This window comes from Megalops cyprinoides, chromosome 23 (genome assembly GCF_013368585.1).
Source record: "Megalops cyprinoides isolate fMegCyp1 chromosome 23, fMegCyp1.pri, whole genome shotgun sequence".
Taxonomy (NCBI): Eukaryota; Metazoa; Chordata; class Actinopteri; order Elopiformes; family Megalopidae; genus Megalops; species Megalops cyprinoides.
Window position 1 is genome coordinate 6,415,352 of NC_050605.1, and position 11,717 is coordinate 6,427,068.

The 11,717-nt window shown below is 48.0% G+C and overlaps 1 protein-coding gene across 1 annotated transcript; it reads left to right on the forward strand.

The window, feature by feature from the left end:
• The first annotated feature begins 79 nt into the window (after positions 1-79).
• On the forward strand, positions 80-9,916 carry LOC118770652 (PARP1 binding protein). The gene is made up of 11 exons (XM_036518413.1): positions 80-229; positions 1,067-1,300; positions 1,403-1,513; positions 1,831-1,839; positions 2,858-3,019; positions 4,204-4,358; positions 5,865-6,042; positions 6,352-6,533; positions 6,631-6,712; positions 8,607-8,793; positions 9,464-9,916. The coding sequence occupies exons 1-11, from the start codon at positions 80-82 to the stop codon at positions 9,859-9,861; spliced, it is 1,848 nt and encodes a 615-aa protein (XP_036374306.1). The 3' UTR covers positions 9,862-9,916.
• The last annotated feature ends 1,801 nt before the right edge of the window (positions 9,917-11,717 follow it).

An 11,717-nucleotide genomic window follows, 5' to 3' on the forward strand; every position in this document is an offset into this window, starting at 1 on the left:
TCAGCTGTTTAAAGCTGTCCTGCTGCCGATTTGAATACTGCATTCACATTTAATGTATAGCTAACTACACAACAAGAAAATGGCGACATTGAAGGAAAATCTGAAGACCGTGGTTAGAATCTTCAGGAGAGAGTGTCACCGAGTTGTGGAGTCCGAGAGGACCACCATCCGCGGAGCAGACGGGATGCTTGTGGTGCTACAACTGGTGATGGCGGAATTAAACAAAGAGGTAGCTAGCTAGCTCGTTAACAACGTTAAACAAAAGCACCACCTAATTGCCTGGGGATAAATACACTAGATTACCTAGCTAGCGAGCGAAACAGTGTATCACAGCTATCCCAGGATATTGCCAGATTGGGAGAAGTAATGTGAGGGATCATTGCAATAGCTATCCATAACTGTGCTTTGGAGGAAACGGTTAAAAACGTTCCAGATAGTTATCCAGCCAGCACGCTAACTGTTTTACCAGCTGCACTTCGTTATTTTGTAGCTATGCTTACCTGCTGTTTTAGTTGAAAGTGTTGAAAGTCACCCTGCAATAGAAGTGGCCACTGTGAGTCCCCCCTGTCGTTGGCTACGTAGGGGTAATGTCAACAAGCTCTGGGCGTGTGCTTGTGTGGAGGGAAGGAAAGAGAGAATTTTGGCTGCAGTACAAAAAGCCGTGAAGAAAGTGGAACTGATGTCCTTTACCACCAAACGTGACTTTAAAGGTCACAGCAGGCGTTGAAAGTTGAATGTGTTACAGTCATTGTTTTTCAGTCTTGTGTTTTAGCAGTGCGCTGTCGTCCCAGCCGTGTTTTTAGTCCAGTTTGGTGCCTGCCTCAGGTTCCCCTCTCTCTCCAGAGAAACGTCAGTGACTCTTGACTGCAAATGAGAGAAAAAAATGGCTGTTGTTAAACAGAAAAAAAAAAAACACCAGATAGTTTTCAGTGGACAGAGTGTGTGGGGCTTTAAGCTTTTAAGTTAATTTACTTCCGTTTTCTTCTTGGGGGTCGCAGATTTCTCTTTCACAGCAAATTTCCGCCTTTTTATGCACCAGGGTCTATTTTCTTTTCCCTTTCTGTAGGACACTGGAGAGTTCGGTGTGTCTTTAAGTGATGTCATTGGGGCCTGGAAACACTTACTGTGGGATAAATTGCGCTTGCCTCAAGACGGCTCCCCTCGTCCCCTGAATTATGCCGTCATCCGGAAGGAGTACGACGCCTTCCTGAAGCGGACCAACACGGTGGATCTGGTAGATGTGCACAGCATGTATGAACATCTGAGAGGGGATGCTGACCCAGAGGAGCCTCTGCATGCTGTGAGTGGCCTTGCGATTGGCTGACGGTATGGCCCGCCTAATACGATGCTGCCATCAGGCTCACCTGATTTGATCTTTCTCATGTCTCCTTCCTCCATCCAGGTAAATCTGCTGCAATTCCTATTGGGCAATGAGGAGAGCTGCGAAGAGCAGGATCCTGCTCCCCTGTGTCCCACAACTCCGTCCCGCAGGCCCACCCAGTGCAGCTCACAGGTAAGCCCCATCCTACTCCAGTTTGTGCTAGATGGTCAACAGGACAGGTAAGCCATATTCTAATGCAGTTACCCACACCAGAAACAGGTAGGCTCCCTAGTAGATGGTCAGAAGGTAAGTAACCTAAATTCTGATCCAGTCTATGGTACAGAGGGCTAAACCACATTTTTATCTAGTTCATGTTACAGTAGGGAAAGCCCGTACTGCCATAATGCAGGGTACATGCAGGTAAACCAAATACTATCACAATCCAAGCCGTATTAAACATTTCAGTCTATGTTACAAGTAAACCCATGCTGTCACAGATCATGTTGCAGGTTAACCGTGTTATGTATTGACATATATAAGGTAAAGCAGCTCATTCCCCTTACTGTGTCTTAACCAAGCGCTGCTTGCCTAGAGCGCTGGACCGTGTGTTTGGGTTAGTCTGGGGTTGGGCTGGCTTTGGAGTTCCACGCTGCGCGCTCTCACACAGCTGGTTTTCACACTCCGCCGAAACGTATCAAGCACAGAAACAGACCGTTCTCTGCCGCCGGGCCGTGAACTGTGAAGCTGAGGAGAATACTGGCCCTTTGAGCTCTCTCGTTTCTCGTCCCCCCCACCCCTAGGTTGGCCCGGCACTCGCTCCCCCCCTCCCGTTAATCGCGGCGCTAAATCACATCGCTTAGATTTAAGAGGGAAATGTGAATTCAATTACGGGGCGGATGCTTTAAAGCGGGGTGCGATGTGGCTGCTGCTGCCCGCCCCCCCTTCTGCTGACCCGATGGTGCACAAGCAGTTTTGCGCCGTTTGATCAGCATTCCACACAGGGGTACATGAAAAAGTGTGACCTGGCTACCCATCAGCACCCAATCAAAAACCCCCCTTTCTCTTACCCCCCCACCCCCCAAAAAAAATAGTACAATCTGTTAATGGTGTTACTGTGTTAATGGTGTGGTCACTGGTTTTAACCTGCTGTAAATCTAGCAAGAGAAATTTTGAAGTGTTGTTCCCTTAGTTTTATTTAATGTGACATAATAGGGTGTGGGGCTGTGGAGAGGGGGGGGGGGGGGGGGGCAAGCGTGAGGCCTTTTTTAAGTGAACACTTTTTCTCATTGCATTACATTATTGTCATTTAGCAGATGCTCTTATCCAGAGCGACTTACATAGGTCATCATTTTATCCATTTATACAGCTGGATATTCACTGAGGGAACTGAGTTAAGTACCTTGCCCAAGGGTACAACAGCAGTGCCCTAATGGGGAATCAATCCAGTAACCTTTCGGTTATGAGCCCTACTCCTTACCGTTAAGCTACACTGTGCATTGTGTTGTGAGTATTGTTTTTCTGTCTCATTTACAAAAGGGGGTGAGGAGGCTTTTCTGTGCCTACTTTGACCTCCTGGTGAACGCCAGGAACGACCTGGCCCTGGCACACGCACTGGATGTTCCCAACAGAGCGCTAGGACGCACAGCCTTCACCGACCTGAAGCACGCCGCGCGCGCTAAAAGCACCTCCCTCTTCCTGGTAAGAGACACTGACACTCTGCTTATTACCTCAGACCCTCGTTTGGGAGGCGGAACTGAGTGGGCCCCAAAGGATGTGTTTCAGTCTGTACATTTACATTTACATTTATTTATTTAGCAGACGCTTTTAACCAAAGCGACTTACAAAGTGCATACAGCAAGTATATCGACAGTACGGGGACAGGGTGTGTACAGTTCCACAATGAGACAGTTCTCAGCTGAGAGCAAGGTCTGTTTGAGGACACAGTACTATCAGATTTGTACAATTACAGCCTATAGGGCAACTAATACGATACACCTTCAAACAGCAGTCTAGCTGTTCAAGTTTAAATTGGTTTAGATAGAACCGTCATTTGAAGAGAAGAAGAGCAATGCTGACTTGGTGGAAGGGATCTTCAGAGAGACGTCACAAAAGCCTCGGCAGACCCCTTCCAGATTGATCTCGGGCGATGTGGCAGCCGTGTGCCATTTGGTTTTGACTTGCTGTATAGATCAGTGTAATTAGTGACAAGCACAACGGGTAGCATTAGGAAACGAAAACAGTTTGTTTCTGTTTATTTGGAAATGATAGATGACATCCTCAATGTGTAATGCACTTATATGGAGTGTGACAAATCTGTGAGGGTTTGAGTGAACGGTCTGAAATTGAACAGTAATCGAATAATCCCAGTCTGTCACTAGAAGTATAGTACAGTGCCTGAACATGCTGTAGGTGATGCACTGGAGTAGCACTGCTCTCTTGTAAGAATCATGGATGATGATGATGATGATGATGATGATGATGAAGGTGCACCCCAGAGCAGCATGGGAAAATGCATTTATGGCACAGAGGCCAGTGAGGAGTTTATTAACCTGCGTAGCAGAATTGCTGCCTGGATCCAGGGAACCATCACAATGGAAAGTCATTTTACAGTTGTGTGGAGGAAAATAAGCCAAGTTTCCTTTGACTGCTTTATTACTAAACACAAATATGAATCCAGCATACCTCAGGGTTGTTTTATGTCTGAACGTCAACATGCGGATTCACTTAGAGTTAATCAGCTAAAAATGTTTTTTTTTTTTTTTTTTTTTTTTTTGTGGGTTTTTTTCTGTTAAAGGTAGCGAGTGGGCTTCTCTGATTGGCTGTTAGGTATTTGTTAAAGGAAGTGATGTGTTAATTGTGCGACGGGTGTGCTTTTGTGGAAGGCGGTGACCTCGTTTGTGCGAGCGATCCAGCTGGGGGGCAAGGGGTATGCCCCACCTGAGTCGGACCCCCTGAGGAAGCACCAGAAGGGATTTTCTGACTTTGTGCACTTTATGGACAACCTGGAGGAGATCCTTGGCGAGACCCCTGACCCCAGGTACGGCCAATACACACAGACACACACACACCCTTACACCTGTCCCCTCTGGAGCCACGTACTGTCCTGATGGACCTGTGTGAGAGAACAGGGGATGTCACAGGTCCACACATGTGAGTTTTGGCACTGTTTCATTCATGCAGGATTAGGGTGTATTGGGTGGTAGTGAGAAGAACCTTTTATAGTAAAAGGCAGAACTACACTATATGGATGGACGGGATTTGGCTTGAAGCAGGCAGCACTGGGGTATGTGTGGTTGTAGTCGGTAGGACTGGTCTTAAAGCAGGGAGGACTGAGATGTTGATGGCCGTAGGGGACACTGCTCTCCAGGATTTCCTCACTTCGGGACATTGTTCCCCCTTGAACCCTTGGCCGCATGCTGACCCACCCCCGGTCTTTTTCTGTCTTCTTTTTTCCCTCTTTCCTTTCTTCAGATATCTTAATGACGTCCGACTCTACTTTCAGCTCTTTTGATAAACATGTTTTAACAATTCAAAAGTTATCTGAGTTCCATCAAAGTGCATTTTTAAACAGAACGTGGTCATTTGGTCCACCTCTGTTGTTTTGATTACAAGAAGCCGGTTAATTCCACAGACATTAAAGTATTTCATGATTACTCCCATATCCCTCATACATTTTTTTGGAAAAATTCAGATCATGCTTGGAGCAGCACTATCAGGGTGTAAAGAGGTTTTCTTAATGCAACACAAACAAAATACAAGATCCAACACTTTCATTCTGCTCCCACTTGATATCCTTGGAGATTTGGAGATTAAATGACCTGGAGCTCCATCAAGGGATACCCCAGCCTCCGCCCTCCTGGTGGAATGATGTCACCCCTGTTACCCTCCCGCTGGACTTGTGGGAACTTTGAGAATGCTTTCATCGGGAATTTAAATTTGAGCACTTATTTTGCTCATGTCCACGCCACTTTGAAGGGACGTATGCAGGAGTCATGACATTACGAAGGTTCTCTGCTAGAATGAGGTCATAAAATTTTAAAGGGGATTATATGAATACAGTCTAAATAAATGAATAAAAGTGGATTTACCAATTTTAATAACATGTTTCATGATCATAGCTATTTGCTAGTCAATTTGTAACATCTTCAACAAAAACCGTGAACACTAAAAAGATGCTTGTATTAAATATTATCCTTTATAATGTTATGTTTTTTCCAGGTATCGTTCAGGGACATCCCTGCTTAAACAGCACTTTCCTTTTTATACTTTTTCCTATGTTTTTGATTAGTTCAATTGTCTGTCACTGTATGTGTCTTGTATGTTTTGGTGTATGTTGCTAAATATGAGGTTTATTTTCTGTTGGACAGGGTATTATAAAAATGTATTCTCTGGGTGTGTAATTACAAGTCTCACAGTTCAGCTCAGTTTGCTTTATTGGCATGACCGTATCCATATTTGTGTTGCCTAAGCATTTTGTGGTGATGTATGAAGTGACCATGGTTTTGAGTGATAATGATGAGCTGCAAACCTGCCCCCCCCTCAGTGCAGCAGGGGTCAGGATGGTGTCCGTTATCAGGGCAGCCCTGCTGAAGGGGCGGAGCAGCGGGGATCCCGTGTACGGGGCAGTCGAGGAGGCGGCCCGCGATCTGAAGGAGGGGATCGGGCGGATCCACACGGCCCTGAGGGAGCAGGCTCACAGCACCGGGATCAGCCCAGCGCGGGTAACAGCCCTCCCGGGACCTCCTCTCTCAGTCAGCTCCCTAGCAGGCAGCAGATATGTTCTGCATGCATCACTTTAGAACAGGCACTGCACAGATCCATTTACCTTAATTACACTGATTTATATATTGTGTGGATGTAATCACTTGTGGCCACCATCGGCCCATCCTGATGATATGCAGATCAACTGATCTGTGCCACACTTTCTCTAAAGTGATGCTCATGAGCAAGCAGGTTAAGACTTCTCCTGTGGGGAATGCATGAGAGAGCTGCTGATGTTAATTTTAGTGAATTTTTGTTATGGTTTTCAGCCCAGAGCGTATGCGATAAACCACGCCACAGCGTACGGGGGGCGGGAGACGGTGAAGCTGCTCATGGCTCTCCTGGATGAGGAGGCACTGGCCGCACCCTGCAGGAACAAGGCATCGCTGCTGTCCGGAGACTTGGACTCCCTCGATGGGGCTGTGGGGGCGAGCACCCTAGTGCTCTTCCGGTACGTTATGTCACCCCCGCTTTGGCGACTTGTCACTGTCCACGGTGGGGCCCTGACTCACATGTCACCTCTCTCCTCTGTGTTTTCTTCTCCTCAGGTCTCCTGAGGTTCCCACAGGGTCCTCTCCCAAACCCCTCCAGCACCGTGTCCAGGCCCGACGGGACCAAGACAAGCCCAAGGTAACTCTCCTACTTTCCGCGCACAGAAACTAAACTACATTAGACTCCCCCGCTATTGTTTTCTGAAAGGCCAGTGCCTGTTTTAGGACTGAATGTACTTCATTTATTAAACACCAAGGAGTTCTGTTTATCCAGGACCCCACACTGCAGATCTGGGAACAGAGGAAGAAGCAACTTCTCATATCCCTGACCTTCCAAATCATTCACTCCCTAACGGCCTGTGTGATCAAGGATAGTCACTAAAATCCTGACCAAAGCAGCCTTCCCCCACCCCCGGACTCAGAATGGTTTGCTCCTGCTTAGGTTTCAGGCAGTAGTAGGGGCTGTAAAACTGCAGTTGATCGGGGGGGGAGGGAGGGGGAGTTCACACATGTAAAGTCCACTAAGTTTACAGCTATTCCTAGCAACCTGATGGACACAGAGAGCCAAGCTCCTCCTGGACATGAGCCTGTTGCTGTGGGAGGTATCGCACTCGGGCTGTAAAAGTATTTACACGTGAAACACCTGCATATAAAATACACCCTGCTCCATTCAGAAGTAAAACCTGCGTCCAAAACTGACACTTTTCATTGTACGCGTAAAACGTGCATCTGAAACCGACCCTGTTCATTAAAAATGTAATACAGCCGTTTAAAACTTACACTTGTCATTAAACGTTTTTTTAAGGAAGCGAAAAATCTCAAAAGCATGTGAAATGCATTCTGTTGCTTTATTTGATAGCTGTAGCAGATGTCAGTTTAGCTGGCTGCTCTCGCTGTGTCTTCCTGTTTGAGTTTCATTGTGCTATAATGCGCCTTGAGCTGTGTCAGTGTGCTGTAATGGGGCCCTGAGCTGATTTGGTGTGCGGTAATGGGGCTCTGAGACGTTTCACTGTGCTGTAAAGGGGCTCTGAGCTCTTTCTCGGGGTTATAATAGGGTCCTGAGCTGTTTCTTTGTGCTGTAATGGGGCCCTTAACTGTGATGGTGTGCTGTAATGGTTCTGAGCTGTCTCAGTGCGCTGTAATAGCCCTGAGCTATCTCAGTTTCCTGTAACAGTTCTGAGCTGTCTGTATGCTGTAACGGTTCTGAGCTGTCTCAGTTTACTGTAACGGTTCTGAGCTGTCTCAGTTTACTGTAACGGTTCTGAGCTGTCTCAGTTTGCTGTAACGGTTCTGAGCTGTGTCAGTGTGCTGTAACGGCCCTGAGCTGTCTCAGTTCGCTGTAATGATCCTGAGCTTAGTGAGCAGTAATTGTCACTTCATGTTTTCTGGGGCAGGATGGCAACCTGACTGTTCCACAAGCTTCATCATGTCATGTCCTCACACAAAAGGACCTGTACAAATTTTAGCTTTCTGTCTTTATTTCTGTTTCTGAAACCCTAATGATACATTAATGGAACATCATTTTAATGGTAATGTATATGCTGCCACATGGAATATTTGAATAAACAGTTTGAGTTCTATGAGATTAATGGCCAGTTTGTATAAATATTGTGTGCCAAGGGTAGTGTAACTAATGGTATATTTGTATAAACACTGTGCTGAGGTATATATGTTTGATGGTATATTTCTATAAATAGGGGCACTCTGGTCACACCTCAGGCGCCTTTCTCCTGCCACAGCCAGCTTGTTGGAAGGGAGGCATCCTAGAAGGGCAGTAACGTGTTGCAGGGTGAAAGGGGCCAGCTGAAGGAGTTGTTTGGGGGTGCCCTGGGGTGAAAGAAAGTTTGGGAGCTGCCGGAGTTATTTGGGTTCGGGGAGCTGCCGAATGCACGTACACGTATGTGCATACAAAACGTTGTTCTTAGTGGGAGCTATGTGGAGAATGTCAAATGGACTTGTTGCTCAGGCACTGAAACCCCCCCTCCCCTTTCAAATGAGGCTTGGTGTGACAGCAGCCTTTTCCCACTCTGCAGGTGAAAGGGAAGGCCGTCCGGTCCCAGTTCGCCTGCACGTACAGAGACGAGGACGAGGACCCGCCCCTCAACCGCGTGCTGCAGTTCCCGAGCACCAGCCAGGCCCCGACCTGCGTGCACCCCGCCCCGAAACGCGCCCACGGACCCAGAACAGAGGAGGCGCGGGACCAAGATGCAGGCAAAGCAGGTACTGCCCCCCTCGCGTACCCCCCTCCAACCACTGCCCTCAGGTACGGCCTCTTTAGCAGCTTGTGTTTTACTAGCAGCAGTCAAACGCTGAAAGTGTGTCTGGTTTCCATTCACACGAAGCCTCCCCTCCCCCTCTGTCTCGGGGGGACGTATCCTGCTTCCTCTGACGCCACACAATCGGGCAGGTGCCCAGACATCCAACCGCAGCAGGCCCCCCCCCCCCCACACTCTCCCCTCTCGCCCCCAGCCAGGGACTCGAACCCTGCCCAGTCCCTGCACAGGGACCCAACCTTTACATCAACCTTTAAACGGTTCCCCATCCTGTGAATCCTGGCCGCCCCCTCCTCTGTAGTAAACATCTCTCGCTCTCTTTTGCTCTTTTCGCTCTCTCTCTCTCTCTCTCTCTCTCTCTCTCTCTCTCTCTCTCTCTCTCTCTCTCTCTCTCTCTCTCTCTCTCTCTCTCTCTCTCTCTCTCTCCTTCGCTCTCCCCCTTCTCTGGGAAACAAGCTCCGCTCCTTCAGTTTGTATGACACATGTTCAGTTTCAGTTCCTTAGAATAAACACGCTGTCTGTTAAACGTGAGGCAGTTGACGTCAGCAGTTTTTCTCAGAATTGTTTCCACCCCCCCAAGCCCCCCCCCCCCCCCGTCTTTTCTCCACCGCTTTCAGGAACATGTGCCCCCTTTCCCCCCGTCCACCCCGGGGAGCTTGGCGTGGAGACCGAGCGAGCGGAGGGAGAACATGCCGTCCAGAGAGCCGCGCTGGGGTCGCGGTGCGCCAACCCCCGCACCAATGGGGGCCGGGGGGTCCGGGACGCTGTGTCCGATGCAGGAGGTGGAGGAGGGCGAGGTCAGGCAGGAAGCAAGGCGGGCAAGAGGAAGCAAGCAGACGGGAGCGGGTGGGGCGAGGCAGAGAATCAGCCTCCCCGGAAGAGAGCTCCCGTGGCGAAGGCCCTGAGCTCGGAGCAGCCTCCCAGAGCAGCAGCGAGGAGCAGCAGCATCACCGCCACCAAGAAGAGGAAGCTGATCGCCGGCCAGGGTACCCTCACCAGCTTCCTGAGACTGTAGCGCCACACAGCAGTTGCTGCCCCACGCCTGATCTCAGATCAGGCTTCCTGAGAGAACAGCAGCCTCTGCCCCAGGGGTCCCATCTGCCGCTACCTACATTAGAGCCCCATCTCCCTGCATGTCAGTGTTTTTTAAGGAATCAGGCAGGTGAATGTAATTCAAGATGATCACATCACAAGTTATCAGTTGTTCCTTGTCGGATCTCTCTGGGACTGTGAACTGGAGGGAGCGATCAAAGATGTTCCCTCATTTATGTAAATGATGCAGACTATGTGCCCTCTCCCCTGTATGTGATGCAGGATGTAGATACTGTCCCTGTGTATTGATTAATTGAGGCTTTTAATGGAGAAATTTGCTTAATTGGACAGGAGACTGCATTGCTTGCAATCAGAATGGAAAGTAGCGGTTGTGTGTATTTGCAGTGATACTGGACTTGTGTTTGCAGACAGTGTTTTTAGATGCCCTTGAAAGTATTTAGCAGAGTAATATTAAGGTGTGTGTGTGACTGACTTTTTAAACCTGGTTTTAGAGCTTTTGACACAATGCACTACTCTCATTGCAGACTTTAAGATCACTTTATTAAATTCATGGTTTTTTTACACGTGTCTTTTATTTTGTAATATAAGTGCCACAGTGGAGTAAAATGGGTCCAAGTATGATGAGACCGGGGTGTGCAGCTGCCGACTGCCAGGTGACGCTCTTCTCCTGTGCCACACTTACAGCTGCCAGCAGGGTCTGTACACTCTTCCCAGCATGCATCTGAGCACTGAGAGGGACAGGGGATGAATGCGTTTATATATGCATACATGTGCCCAATGAGAATACAAAACAGGCTCCTATTTTCCTCACTCATCAGTCCTGGGTTAATGTGTAATTCCATTTTAACAAGTTTCACAAGCAGATTTTTGGCTGAGTAGCTAACTATATCAGGAATAATACAAAGAATCCACAGCACAGCACCCTCTGCCATAAAAAAACTGTGATGGAATAGCCCAACTTTATGACCTGCATTACCTCTCACTACTGGACAAGCAAGATGCCTAATACTGCATTTCAGTATTAATAATGAACCTTCTCATCTCTGCCTGAGACAGACAAGTAGGGTTACGTTCACTTTGCTTTGCAGACCCTCTGATTCGGAGCTACATGCAAAGGTTACAATTTATATTTATCATTATATACATATATAATGTGTAATATATATATATATATATATTACACACACATATATTCATAGGCAATTCAGGTTGTGTACTTTGCCCAAGAGTACAAGACTAAAGTCGCTCCTGGAAATTGGTTCAGCAACCTTTTTGGCTCATGGGACCTGCTCCCCACTACAACGCCTCTATGCCACCTTTAATATAGTTGTGGTGACCTCTGACCCCCTGAGAGGGGGACGGGGAGGTGGGACTCACTGTCGAAGTCTTTCCTGCCACCCGGGATGAACTCGTCTGTGTCTCTGCGCTGCTCGGGCTGGATCCGCTCGGATGCCGCCGGGTCCGTGTCCCGGGGCTGGAGGAAGGCGGGGCTATGTAGCAGCAGAGAGGGAGTCAGGACGCCCCTGGAGTGGCCTTTCAGACCCACGTCCTGTGGGACAGGGGCGGTTAGCCGGAACGGTCACCAATATCCCTCAATTCAGCAAAATATGTAACGTGCTAGCTCTGAACACCACCCACCAATCAAATTAATGCGAATTTGCACGGCACATTACTTGTAAAGTGCTTTGAGTGTGAGAATAGCACTGTATAAATAAAATGAATTATTATTTTTATCATTACATCTTGAATAAAGTAGTGTATTTTTACTGACTTAATGCTTCTGGATACTTGTGTGTGACAGACAGGGCCAGTTACTAC

Coding starts and splice junctions, on each gene's coding strand:
- LOC118770652 (XM_036518413.1), top strand. CDS start 80: ATGGCGACATTGAAGGAAAATCTGAAGACCGTGGTTAGAATCTTCAGG. Junction 3,020..4,203: donor AAAGCACCTCCCTCTTCCTG/GTAAGAGACACT, acceptor CTTTTGTGGAAG/GCGGTGACCTCGTTTGTGCG. Junction 6,043..6,351: donor CCGGGATCAGCCCAGCGCGG/GTAACAGCCCTC, acceptor TATGGTTTTCAG/CCCAGAGCGTATGCGATAAA.